Source organism: Marmota monax, unplaced genomic scaffold, assembly GCF_021218885.2.
Source record: "Marmota monax isolate L192 unplaced genomic scaffold, Marmota_monax_Labrador192_F-V1.1 WCK01_AAM20220418_F8-fsc00124, whole genome shotgun sequence".
In the NCBI taxonomy this organism is placed as follows: Eukaryota; Metazoa; Chordata; class Mammalia; order Rodentia; family Sciuridae; genus Marmota; species Marmota monax.
In genome coordinates, this window is record NW_026692505.1 from 151,842 (window position 1) to 166,291 (window position 14,450).

General features: G+C 38.0%; 1 protein-coding gene across 1 annotated transcript; it reads left to right on the forward strand.

Moving 5' to 3' along the window:
• The first annotated feature begins 5,156 nt into the window (after positions 1 to 5,156).
• On the forward strand, positions 5,157 to 6,433 carry LOC124093433 (prorelaxin-like). The gene is made up of 2 exons (XM_046445850.2): positions 5,157 to 5,376; positions 5,840 to 6,433. The coding sequence occupies exons 1-2, from the start codon at positions 5,169 to 5,171 to the stop codon at positions 6,064 to 6,066; spliced, it is 435 nt and encodes a 144-aa protein (XP_046301806.1). The 5' UTR covers positions 5,157 to 5,168; the 3' UTR covers positions 6,067 to 6,433.
• The last annotated feature ends 8,017 nt before the right edge of the window (positions 6,434 to 14,450 follow it).

Genomic DNA, 14,450 nt, shown 5'->3' on the forward strand with positions numbered 1-14,450 from the left:
TTTTGTTGAACCAGGTGGGTAAAGCAGCCTGAAGCAAAGCATATACACAAGCAACAGGGAGCAAATGTGCCAGGGAAAAGTATGAATGGCTCAGAGCAGGAGAGGCCAGATCCAGGATGCCCACCTGTTCTGTTCCCACCACCCAGCTATATGGCTGCTACTAAGTCATCTGTGCAGAGAAAGTTTTACCAAATGGAAGAATTCCAAGACACCATGATGACCTTTCCATGAAAAGCCTGTGACCAGACTCTTCAAATTCCCAGACAGCCAACCAAGAACCTCTAAAACATGCAGAAATGAGAGGTCCTGCTCACTGCCTTTAGGTACTCCCCATTGGCTGCCCTCAGAGTACTGCCCAGTCAGAATGGATAGCAAGGCAAGATCTTACTAGCTGCATGTGCTGAGACTACTCCCTGCTGTAGTTGATGCCAAACATTTGAGCTTTTGCTTTGTAACCTGCTTGTATTCAAATGATTTTACTTGTATAGAAGTTAGGCAGGAAAGTTACAGCTTTGAGGACAATCCCTGAAATTTAGTAAGACACTGCTTCAAAATAAAAATAAAAAAAGAAAGAAAAAAGCTGGGGATATAACTCAGTGGCAAATCATTCCTATGTTCAATGTCTAGTACTCAAAACAAACAAAAACAAAACAAAACAAAAAAAAAACAGTGGCTGGGGTTGTTCCACTGGGAACGTCACAGGAAGGAGAGAAGGAGAGAAAGATGTGCAAACAAAGACACTCAGTGCCCTTCCTGCCTGGCACCCAGCATGACAGAGTGGCAAGAGGAGAAAGCCACTGAGGAGTTGAAATATCCTCCCCAACCAGCAGTAGGTAGAGCTCATCTACAGCCTCCAGAGAAAGATTAGAGATTTCAAACACTAATTCAAATGGAAACAGGGCAGCTTGGATGGTCATCTCCAATTGAGAGAAATGGGAGAAAACAGTAAAATGGTGAGTGGTTAATCAAGACTGCTTGTAATCCAGAGAAAAGTGAATATCGCTCTGAGACATCCTGTCAGTGTCCTAGAATGAGTGACAGCAAAGAGTTTGCATCTAATGATTCACTTCCCTATCAAAAAACTTGGTTGTTACCTGTCATATGGAGAAGATCATTTTATTTCAGTTTTTGACTTTTTCTTTTTGTCTCAGGTAGAGTGAGCCTTGCCTCTCAAGTCTTTGAATTTGATCTCATACCTCCACTGAGAAAAGGAATAGATGAGAAACAATGATGCATGTTGACTAAAGAGAGCATTGAATGTGAGCAGAAAGATGAGGAGATCGCCTTTGTCACCATCTTAGCTAAAGATCTGATTAACACGTTCAAGCTTCTGAATCTGTAGTTATTATAAGTAAGATTTCACAACCAAGAATAGTTCCATTACAGAACAGTGCTTCAAAAATTTCCAACTCACAGGGTATTCATAAATCAGAAGGTACCTTAAAAACTGACAGAGGCAGCTTTTCAGAGATATATATTGTTCTATTTGGTCAAATATTTATGATAAATTTTGAAAATCCAAAGTATATTACTATCATTTACATTGAATACTTTCCTAAGGTTTTACATAGAAAATGTGCCATGTATACAATAATATATAAGATAGCAGCATGTCCTACTTGTACCTAACACCTACTAAAGTCATGGTGCTATCAGTGCATTTCCTTCCATTATACGGGACTAAAAGCATGATCTTATAATCATTTTCCTATTTTGTTCATCAATTTCATTTATTTTGGCAACACTTCTTAGAACTGTAAGGGGACAGATAGATGAGAATGGTGGGAATATGAGGTTAAGAGAATAATTCTATAAATGAATCCACTGTTGTGACCCCCCCCCCCCTCATGCTTTCTTTGCATTCTGCCTATAGTGCCTTCTGGCAATTGGATGTTAATCTCTGCGATCATCCTCCTGGGCACTCTGGGTTACTAACAATTAACCTCCTCATTCCTGTGCTTAGGCAGGTACATAAAGAAGGTAAAGAAGGCAAAAAGATAAAAGGGAAATTCTGAAGCCTATAAAAGAACATGATGTACCCCTCCCATGGAAACCCAGCTCTGTAGACCCTTCTCCTTCGAGATGTCTGTTGCTATTACTTTCTTAAATAAAACTTGGATTCTATACTTGCTTCAACATTTCTCAGGTGTTTAATCTTTATCACTGGGGAACAAAAACACATTCCTGATCTCCAAGACCCATATCCGTTGGGGCTTTCAACTACAGATAGGAGGTTTGATCACAATAGTTATGCCAGGTTCACCAGTAGCCTGTGTACTATAAAAGTGGGGCAAGGGTGACACACAGATGCTCAAGAAAAATCTCCTCATTTTTTTCTTCTTCCAAGCATGACCTCAATACAAAATCTCTGTTAAAGAATCATGGCCATTAGAGGGAAATATAAATTTTAATACCATTTTTTTAGCTTATTCTGTTTTGTTATCAAACAGAGAGAACAATGTGTTGTTAATCTCTCTGGCTGCTCCTGTGCACTCTGTGCTGCTAACAAAAGAGCAAGACATACTCCCTCCCACAGACATGTAGCACTGGAGCCCATTTGCTTTGAAGTCTGTTACTATCACTCTCTTAAATAAATCTTTATTTCTACACTTGCCTCAACATTTTCTGTGTGTATAATCTTTAACGCCTGGGAAAAGGACCCAGACCTGAACTCAGAGACTGGTATCAGAAACCTAAAATTATGATGTTTTTACAACAAGAATAAAATGTAGTATTACAATGTGAGCTCATAATCAATACTTTTCCAATAAAGAAGTATCCTTGTCCTATTTATTAATGGCATATTTATATCAATTAATTTTCAATCTTCTCTAGTGATACTTAATACCTTAATGACATTATTCAACATAAACACTGTATATATTTCCTAACATCAGATACTATGAAGTTGATAAAATATTTTTAGTGACTTGTCAATTAAGATATATGAAAATAAAATCACAAACCATGCAGTGTCTTCTTGAGTCAAAATGTTTTTTTTCTAGTACAATTTTTATTGCCTTTGAAAATATTACTGATCACAAAATTTATTTAAGTTGAATGTTTCTCTCCAAATAACTCAATCATTTTTTAGAGTGTTTCTTTTATGCTTCTAAGAGATTCAACAAACTATATGTAAACTGACCTAAATGAATAACTCTCTGAGATGGTTTCTCTATGTACCAAGTAAGTGTGAATTAGCAAGCACAATCCCTGTCACGCAAGAAATATCCAACTCCTACATTTTTAATAAATCTACCATGAACAAACTCTTTCCAGGAAAAGGAAAATTGTTCTAAGGTTTTTAAATGGACTTCCCATTTTAAACTCTGCCTGAAATCTGAGGTATAGCACCATGTTACCAAACCAGTAAGTGTCAAGCCTTTACTAATTCCCAAGAAAAAACCATCTGGGATTGCCTGCTGGTGCCCCAAACTCAGTGTTTGTCTTCCTCACTGTGGACAGGAAAAAAAAATTGCCCACAATTGGGTGTTTATTTCCTAGAGAATTATGCATTTTACATTCCAAATGACAAATTACCCCCACACACTATCTTGAGATATGGATTATTTGAGGGTAGCCTGTTACCTGATATTTGATGAATGACAACCCTTCTTTCACTGTGCAAAAAAAAAAAAAATCCTATTTTTATTAGGAAATTTGCTAGTTTCTTTAAAGTACCTCAAATGACAACAAGTCCTCCAGTTTCCCTGAGGGAGCAGAGATAATCTGTGTAGATTTTTGAACACAAACAAAAAAAAGGCTTATAAATATGTAGCCCTATTTGCATTCTAAAGGACAGTGTATGACTTGATTCTTATCTCTTTTGCCCTTGGCCAAGAAAACTGCTCTATGAAAATGAAAAAATGTTTTCTGTCCCACACAAAACACATAGAATATAGAAATTTTTTAATAAATATTTTACATCTTTTGGAAGTACTTGCATCAACAACATACACTCTCAGATAAAAGAATTCTACTGATTTTTCTTTACTTTTGTGTTGTATGTGCTGGTGTGTGTGTGTGTGTGTGTGTGTGTGTGTTGTCCATCTATAAACATAAAGAATACAGTTTTGAACTAACACACTCCTGCAACAGGGAATAAAATCAACTAATGCCCCAGAAAATCAATGGAAAGAAAGAATAGAAGGTGATTACCATCTGACTTCTCCCAGTGTGAGGAGATCTGCAATCTATGCTCTGCAAGGACCTATGAGGCAATACTAGGAGTCCCTGCATGTTGTCCTCCTCAGGCTCTCTAGAGGGCAGATGTAATGATGGCCTTTGAGTTTTCTCTCCACTTAAGTTTCTGAACTTCTACAAGAATAGGAAAGGGCACTGTAAAATTCAGACATCCTTATAAATGCCTATAGTGATATTACTAGAAATTTTCATACTTTTCATAGTACTTGATTTAATTGTGATCAGATTTCTATCCTTTTTGAAGAAGCAGTCAATTTCTGCATCACAATATGATGGATGGATTTAGCAGGAAATATAACTAACTTTCACCCTGTAGTGCCTTAAAGAAAAATATAAAAGAATTGAGTTGGTGCGAAGCTAGTTTATGCAGCAAGAGGGTTCTGATATAAACTAAGAGTGAATTTAAAAGGCAGGATTTCATGTCTTTTGTTCAACTCTGTTTCATATGATGAGACTCCCATACTTGGTATTAGAAAACAATCACCAAATATGTGACAAATACTTCAGTAACCATGACAATATTTGTAGAGGAAGAAATGAATGAATACGGAAGAAGGCATTTTAAACTCTACAACAAGCAAAGGTTAAAAGATGAATGAGAGGTTGCAGGGATGTGAGGTAAGTGAGGAGAGGTGGGAAGAGTGAACAAAACTGTAATGCAAAAAAATGATAATAATAATAATAATACTCATAAAATATATTAATTAATTAATTATTTTTTTTAAAAAAAAGAGTGAACAAAATTGAAGAAGTCAATTACAGGTTGAGGTGGGTGGAGAAGGGGTGGAGTATAGAACTTGATCAGGAGCTGAGCTACAGTCCAAAGGATATAAAAGCCTGGTTGAGCCAGGGAGGGAAAGCAGCCTGAAGCCCAGGAAGACAAACAGGATCAGTGACATAGCTGACACCTCTACAGTCCCCACAGTAGGGCTGAAAAGCCCAGAGTAGGAGAAAACAAGCTCAGAATGACAATCTTGTTCTTGTCCTACCTGCTAGGAGTCTGGCTGCTTTTGGGCCAGTTCCCCAGCCATACCACTGCAGATTCACTGAAACACCTGTCCAGAAATATTTGCACCATCGTCCTCAATCGCTTTCAGGACAAATGCATGGCAAAGACGACAAAAGGCTCAGGTGTCCTTGGGGATAAGACACTGCAAGAAGTACGACTGTCAGGTGAGAGCAGTTAGCCCTCCTCTCTGTCTTTGTGCACTCAACATTAGGGGCTTTCCAGCTGCAGGGGGCTGAACTTCCACCTTGGGGACTCTGCTGGAAATATCTGTGGCTACTTGTTCTTAGCCACACTTTGCAGGCAAGATTCCTCAAAGTGTGGACTTTTCTCACCAGAGGGAGGGAAGGCTGAAAGAATGTGGAAGAGACACACCAGAAGCACTGTGTGACTTTCCACCCTACACTTGGGGTGACAGGGTGGGCCACATACAGAGCCCAGGCAGGAGGAGAAGCTGCCCAGTGACCAAAGGTAGGAGAGACACACTCAGGACTGTTTTGATCAAGTTCCATTATACGAAGGCAAACATGCTTTTGCTTCTCAATAGGAAAACTTGTTGCCATTTGCCTGATTCTCCTTGACATGAATATATTTTCATACTACTCTCCCTCTACTCTTTCAACCTCACAGAACGCCCTGCAATCTTCAGCCATAGAGATATGGGAGTTCTAGTAACGTTGTCTGAGATCAATCCTAATTTTCCAGTGGAGCTGAAGAAAACACTTTCTGACACTTGGTCATTATTGAGGGACCTACAACATCCAAAAGACCGAGACAGGTTGCTCCAGGCATTCACTCATTTGTGTTGTTATTTTAATTGTTTCAAGAATATTAAGAAACTTATTTGTGTTATATAATGGAAATCGTTTACTTATCGTGTAATATTGATTTGTATTTTCAAATATAACTCCACAGAAAACCAAGTCAGTCTCCAGTAATTATCAAAATCAGGAGCAATTGTTGTTGGTGTGTTGTTCATATCTTCACTATTCTGAAAGGAACAGTCTCCCCAGGAATTTAATTTGTACCAACATGTAATCCTTCATGGGAAGGTGGTCTTTATTCTTTTATTAATAGTATAATAACATCACTACATTTAATTCTACAGAATTTAAAATGAGTAAAGAGTTTATGAGATATCCAGTACTATGACTCACTTCAACACTGCCTATCTCCAGGAGGAAGAAGGCAACAATATTGTTTCATGAACAATATCAGCATATAGACCAGTTGAACATAAAACAACAGGCCTCCTAATTTTCTGCTTTTGTCAAATTGTACACACTTTGTTTTACTGATGTGTTCTTTGCCAGCTACCAGAGTATAAAATAAATCTGTGTCATCTGGATTTTTATGTCCATTTGTATTTGCCTCTTTGGTTCTTTCATGTTTAGAAGTGACCCAACTTTGAATTCAAATGTACTTTGAATTTACAAAGTCTTGATTCTGAGGTTTGATTTTTTTGTGTGTGCAACAATTATGAATTTGTCAGCACTGTCTCAGGCAAAAAGAAAACAAAGAAATCCCACATTTACCTCTTCAATTTGTAAACTATTTTAATAAAAAAGATTATAACAAACAACAAGAAAAATTGATTATCTCTTGACATCCAAATCAATATTGGAATAACAGTGACACTTTCAATGTAGTCTAAAATAATTAAAAACAACCTGTACCCTAATGATGCAATTTAACATAAAGATGAAGATTCAGTCCCCATATGACCCATCTGTTGCCCAGGTGGCAGGGCCAGAATAGTAAATTATCCATTCATAGGACCATTTATCATCTTTCCAGTTACCAATTGCCAAGGCTCATCACTTTCTGGGCTCCTTGGACTTCATGTACTAGGCCTCCCAAGGGTTCCCCTCTGGCAAATGGAAGAAGGAAAATAGAGGGGTGAATTGTTTCCATACACATGATCCTGAGCAGATTCAGAGGAGTTGAGTGTAAGAGGCCCTTCCACATTCCAGCATAGTCCCCCTGAGTATTGACACTTGATTTCTGTAGCGGCTCTGTCCCAGGCCTGTTCGAGGTTATAGAAATTTGACAGCAGGTGGGGACGTTGTTATGTGTCATTTGAGGATCATCACTGCTAGTTTTTTCATGTCATTACTTTGTAAAATTCTTGGTCCGAACATGTCATAGTCCCAAATGAATGTTAACCTACTTTCCCTCTAGGGAAAGAAAATGTTTTCCAATAATTGAGGTTTTGAGGATCCAAAAACCAGTAGTTGAACAGGGAAACATTGTTCTACCTAGGGTTCATGAGTTTCCAGCCTCAACAGCCGTGGATCCCCTGTATTAGTTCCTCTATACACATGGCAAAAAGAGACACTCAGAGATTGAACTATAGTATCTGCCAAGTTCAGAAACAGGTTGGTAGAAATGGAATTTGTGCTTTGTTATATTTCTTCATAAAAGGAATTAAAGACTTGGTGGGAGGAAGACTTAAGTGAAGTTGTGACTCTTTTGAAGTATACTATGGTCCCTGTGTCAGTGCCTCATCCACATATATGTATGCAAACTGGGTGGCCTGTTTTCTATTTTGAGCCTACAGGGTCAAGGATAGAAACTTTAACAGGCTCCTAGTTTAGTTTACACTGGGGTCTAGTGGCACCCTTTTGAAGAATGGTAGTTTGTTCTTACTCTACCAAGTGGCCCATGAAACACAACTCCATGAAGGACAGAAAAATTTGTCATTATCAATACACATGGGTCATGTACCACTTGTAGGCTGTTCACAAATATCCTTGTCATTGGGCCTGCACCCCCTTTCCCAAGAAAAGCCTCAACATGATGTGTTGAATATACTGTGGGGTCACTGCAATTTCCCAAGCCTTGTTCATGACCCCACATGCATCAAAAGGCACTGACACTGTTTTTTTTAGGTTAGTGAGCTAAACTTTGTAAATTAATGGTCCTTGTTCCACATTGCCTTCCTGCAAGCTTTGGACTTCCAGACATTCCTCAGTTGGGAATATTGTGGGTCAAAACAGGTATATTGATGCCCTTTTGGCAGATAGAATAGGTTGTCCTTATGTCTGCATGTCCCCAAGACTATTCACTGGCAAGAGAAAATGGTATGGTAAAGGATGATTGTGGCAATGACATGGCCTAATAGAGTCATACAAAAGCATAAGTCACACACAGGCTGAGGGACATTAGTGCACAGATGGGAGCTAGGTCAGACATAACAAATAACAATGAAATATTCTATCAAAAGTAGGTAAAAGACTGCTAATGGAAGATTTTCAACCTAGTGTCAGTTGGTTGGAGCAGTCCCTGCTAATCCTATGATGAAAATTAATATGAAAACTAAAACAACAGAGAAGATTAGGGGTGAACACACCAAAGCATTATGTGAAAAGACTAATTTAGAATACAAGAGTAGTCTGTTTATCCCGACAGGCAGTTGATTCCTCAAGCCACTGAAGTGTATAGATTAGTGCAGTTCCAGGGTGAGCAAAGAAGGACTTTTATCCTTGGAAGTCTTTCAGGGTACAGCTCACTTATTTTGGTTGGCTACCTTCCACATTGCAGCAGGAACGGGAACACATTCCATCATGATAAGCTGGTTTTACCATATTGTGGTGAATAAAGGGAACAACATCAGCCACCTTCAATTCAGTGGGGTTGGATAAAATGACAGTGAACAGACCCCTTCAAGGAGGCTTTAGGGGTTAAATTTTTCATTCTTTTTTCCAAAGAACATGTCTTGGTTGAAGAATTAGGCATCTCTGGTCAGGCTCACAGGTAGCCATTCCCTAACCCAATGGTGTGTAGTGGTCATAGCTAGAAGCCTGCATATGCTTCCTCAGCATAATACTTCCAAATTTGTTAAGATCTTCTCATGTATCTCTCATAATGAGAAGGGAGAATCCACAAGAAATCTCATAAGGAAAAAAAAACCTATCTTTCTAGTAGGGCTAGACCTAATCCTTAACAAAGTAATTGGCAAAACCTAGTTCCAGTGTAGGTGTGATTCCAGTTTTATTAGTTGTAATTTTAAAGTTTGATTCATTCCCTCCACTTTCATGGAGCTCTGGGGATAGTATGCAATGTGGAACTTCCAGGTCATCATCAACCCCTTTGCCACCAATTGCACCACCTCAGCAACAAATGTCAATTCATTTTATGACCCATGATGATTGGTATTCCAAACCAAAAAATTATTTTTATTCAGGAGAAGTTGGGCCACTTCTTGTTCCTTCTCTGCAGTAGAGAAGGCTTCCATAGAACCTGAGGAAGTATCCACAAAGACTAGCTAATGCTTATAGTCCTGGAATCAGGGGAGCTCAGTTGACAACTATATTTTCAAATTGGGCCTGTCCAACACTTTGCATCCCAGGAAAGATCTTAGGTACTTGGAGTGGGTTATTGTGGGCTGATGTTTCACTTTGTTCTGACACTACTCTGGCTATTATGGAGCATTGGGGAATGTAGAAATATTGGCCTAATGTGGCCTAGAGAGCCATCTTACCAATGTACATCTTCTGGTGAAAACACTTGAAAATGGCTGGGGTTAGGACCTCCAGAATTGCTCTATGGACATCTTCAAATCTCCACATAAATGCGAGAAGTAATTCCCATTTTCCATTTAAAACCAGCTGATCTCATGTTTTGAGTAAATAGGGTCCCATTATGTCAATGGGTTAGTGAACAGGGAAAAAGTCAAGGCTGTTTGTTCTGATGCCCTCTTATAGGTCATGAACTTTGCCTCTTGGTCGGGTTTATGATTTCCCACAGCAACTGTGGCATACTCCCTTTGATTCCCAGACAATGCATGACGCCACCCTTTAAGTAGGCCATGCACCATCTAAGAGTTCAAGGATTTCATTGCCATATTTTGTCTTTCTCCCCTGAGTTGATTAGGCTCCTTTTCTTTATATAAAGTCTATAGTATGTGGAAAGTGGTGAGGCATATTTAGAGTCTGTGTATATATTAACATGTATTCCTGCTGCCAGTTGAGTGGTTGGGTTGGTGTGATGAGTTCTGCCTTTTGTGCTGAGTTTTTCTGGCAGAGTTTTACATACATGGTAGAATTTTGGGTCACCATGGGGGACCCAGCAAGGCATTCTCCCTCTTGTACAAAATTTCTATCATTGGTGAAGTACTCATTATTGGGATTTTGGGGAGGCTGATTGGATAAGTCTGGATGGGTGGAACATAACTTGGTCCGTGACTTCAGTAAAATTGTTATGTTGCTGACTGGGATAACAGGCATTAAACTCATGGGGTTTAAGGTCTGCCCTACTTCCAGGAGGACGTTTGAATTTGAGCACTGTACTTCCTCATTCCTGACCTCCAGGTGTTGGTCAACCAATATTGCCAACTAACGACAACTAACTAGTTGGCCAATATTGCCTTATGCTATATTAATGCCACCACAGAGTATGGCATTTGAAACATTTATTTTGTAACTATCAATTTGTTAGCCTCTGGCATTGAGAAGGCTGTGGCTGAAAGTACTCGTAGGTAGGGTGGCCAGCCAGGTCACAGAGTCAAGTTGTTTAGAGAATTATGCCACTGGACAATGCCATGACCCCAAAATTTGGGTCAGGACCCCCACTACAATGCCAGTATGCTCATGTACATTTTAGAAAAAAAGGCTTGGACAGGTCTGGGATTCCCAAGAGCGGTGCATTAGTGAGGGCCTATTTAATTTTCTCAAAGGCATTTTTTTTTGCTGTTCTACTTAATTATACATGATATCAGAATGCATTTTGATTTATTGTACACAAATGGAGCTCAACTTTTGTATATGATATAGAGTTACACCCTTTGTGTAATCATACATGTACCTAGGTTAATGATGCCCATGTGATTCCACCATTTTTACTAACCCAAACCCCCTCTCCTCCTATCACTCCCCTCAGCTCAATTCAAAGTTCCTACATTCTTCCCATGTCTCCTGCCCTGCCCCATTATGGATCAGCATCCACATATCAGAGAAAATATTTAGCCTTTGGTTTTGGGGGATTGGTTTGTTTCACTTAGCATAATAATCTCTAGCTCCGTCTATTTACCTGCAAATGCCATTATTTTATTTTATTTTAATGGTGAGTAATATTCCATTGTGTATATAGACCACAGTTTCTTTATCCATTCATATATTGAAGGGCATCTAGGTTTGTTCCACAGTTTAGCTATTGTGAATTGAGCTGCTATAAACATTGACGTGATGGCTGTGTCTCTGTATTAAGCTGATTTTAAGCCCTTTGGATATAGACCAAGGAGTAGAATAGCTATGTCAAATCATGGTTCCATTACAAGTTTCCAAAGGAATCTCCATACTACTTTCCAGAGTGATTGTACAAATTTTCACTCCCACCAGCAATGTATGAGTGTACATTTTCCCCCATATCCTTGCCAACACACATTATTGCCTGTATTCTTGCTGTTCTAAGTTGAGTGAGATGAAATCTTAGAGTTGATTTGATTTGAACTTCACTGATTACAGAGATGTTGAATATTTGTTTCAAATATTTGTTGATTGATTGTGTATCTTATTCTGAGAAGTGTCTGTTTAGTTCCTTAGCCAATATATAAATATATTGATGGGTTATTTATTGTTTTAGTATAAAGTTTTTTGAGTTCCTTATATATCCTGGGGATCAGTGCTCTATCTTATGTGCATATAGTAATGATGTTCTCCCAGTCTGTGGGCTCTCTCTTCACCTCATTGTTTGTTTGTTTTTAAAGAAGAAGCTTTATAGTTTGAATCCATCCCATTTATTATTTTTTTTATTTTATTTCTTATGCTTTAGGAGTTTGGTTAAGGAAATCAGGACCTATTCTGACTTGATGAAGATTTGGATCTACTTTTTCTTCTATTAGGTGCAAGGTCTCTAATTTAATTCCTAGGTCCTTGATCCACTTTGTGTTAAGCTCTGTGCATGGTGAGAGACAGTGGTTTAATTTCATTTTGCTGCATAACGGATTTCCAGTTTTACCAGCACCATTTGTTGAAGAAGTTATCTTTTCTCCAATATATGTTTTTAGTGCCTTTGCCTATTATGAAGTAATTGATTTATGTTGGTTGTCTCTCTGTCTTCTATTCTGTACCATTGGACTACACATCTATTTTGGTACCAGTATCATGCCATTTTTGTTGCTGTCTGGTATTTTGATGCCTCCTGCTTCACTCTTCTTGATAAGGATTGGTTTGGCTATGCTGGGTCTCTTATTTTTCCAAATGAATTTCATGATTGCTCTTTGTAGTTCTATGAGGGATGTAATTGGGATTTTAATTGGAATTGCATTAAATCTGTATAATATTTTTGATAGTATGGCCATTTTGACAATATTAATTCTTCCTCTGCAGGAGCATGGGAGAGCTTTCCATCTTCTGTGATCTTCTTCAATTTCTTTTTTTAGTGTTCTATAGTTTCATTGTAGAGGTCTTTCACCTCTTTTGTTAAATTGATCCACAAGTATTTTATTTTTTTGAGGCTATTGTGAATGAGGTAATTTTCCTTATATCTCTTTCAATGGATTTATCACTGAGTTATAGAAATACATTTGCTTTATGGGTATTGATTTTATGTCTTGCTACTTTGCTGAATTCATTTATTTTATTTATTTATTTTTTTATTAGCTACACATGACATTACAATGATCTTGGCAATTCATACATTTGAATCAATTGGGGCATAATTTCTCATTTTTCTGATTGTACAGATTGCAGAATCACACTGGTCATAGAGTCACCTATATACATACAGCAATCATGATGTCTATTCTATTCTGCTGCCCTTCCTATCCCCGCTTCCCCTCCCCTCCCCTCCCATCCTTTCTCTCTATCCAATCTAATGTGACACTTTTTTTTCTTTTTCTCCTCACAGCATCATACATGTATTCTGTATAATGATGAGGGTCTCCTTCCATCTTCTGTGCAATTCCCCTTCTCCCTTCTTTTCCCTCCCACCTCTCTTCCCTATTTAGTGGTAATCTTCTTCTCATGCTCTTCCTCCCTATCCCATTTTGAGTCACCCCCCTTATATCAGAGAAGACATTTGGCATTTGTTTTTTAGGGATTGGCTAACTTCACTTAGCATAATCTGCTCTAATGCCATCCATTTCCCTGCAAATGCCATGATCTTGTTATTTTTTAGTGCTGAGTTATATTCCATTGTGTATAAATGCCACATTTTTGTAATTCATTTATCTATTCAAGGGCATCTAGGTTGGTTCCAAAGTCTAGCTATTGTGAATTGTGCTGCTATACACATTGATGTGGCTGTGTCCCTGAACTATGTTGGTTTTAGGTCCTTTGGGTATAGACTGAGGAGAGGGATAGCTGGGTCAAATGGTGGTTCCATTCCCAGCTGAATTCATTTATTAATTTTAGAAGTTTTCTGGTGGACATTTTTGAATGCTCTAAATATAGAAAGATGTTATTGGCAAATAGTGATAGTTTGAGTTCTTCTTTTCTTATTCATATCCCTTTCTTTCATCTGTCTAATTGTTCTGGCTAGAATTTCAAGAATCCTTTTTGAATAGAAGTGTAGAAATAGGGAATCCTTGTCTTGTTCTACTTTTTAGAGGGAATGTTTCCAAGTTTTCTCAACTTAGAATGATGTTGGCCTTGGCCATAGCATAGATAGATTTTTCCATGTTGAGGTATGTTCCTACTGTTCCTAGTTTTTCTACTATTTTGGAAATAAAAGTATGTTGCATTTTGTTAAATGTATTTTCTGCATCTATTGAGATGATCATATGCTTCTCTTCTTTAAGTCTATTTATGTGATGAATTACTTTCATTGATTTCCATATGTTGAACCAAACTTTCATCCCTGGAACGAACTCTACTTGATCATGGTGCGCTATCTTTTTGTTTTTGTATGCCATTTGCCAGAATTTTATTGAGAATTTTTGTATCTATGTTCATCAGGGATATTGGTCTAAAATTTTATTTCTTTGATGTCTCTTTGTCGGGAGGGAAGTCTTCCCTCCTTTTCTATTTCATGAAATACTTTGAGGAGTATTGGTGTTAATTCTTCTTTGAAGGTGTGGAACTTGGCTTTTAATCCATCTGGCTTTGGGCTTTTGTTAGTTTGTAGGCTTTTGATTGTGTCTTCTATTTCATTGTTTGAAATTGAACTGTTTAAATCATGTATCTCTTCTTGATTCAGTTTGGGTAGGTCAGGTCTAGAAATTTGTTGATGTCTTCAAGATATTCTATTTTATTGCAGTATACATTTTCAAAATACTTTCTAATTATCATCTGTATTTCAG

Excerpts from the sequence above, each read along its gene's own strand:
- LOC124093433 (XM_046445850.2), top strand. The coding sequence starts at position 5,169 with ATGACAATCTTGTTCTTGTCCTACCTGCTAGGAGTCTGGCTGCTTTTG. Across the intron at positions 5,377-5,839 it reads GCAAGAAGTACGACTGTCAG|AACGCCCTGCAATCTTCAGC; the intron begins GTGAGAGCAGTT and ends TCAACCTCACAG.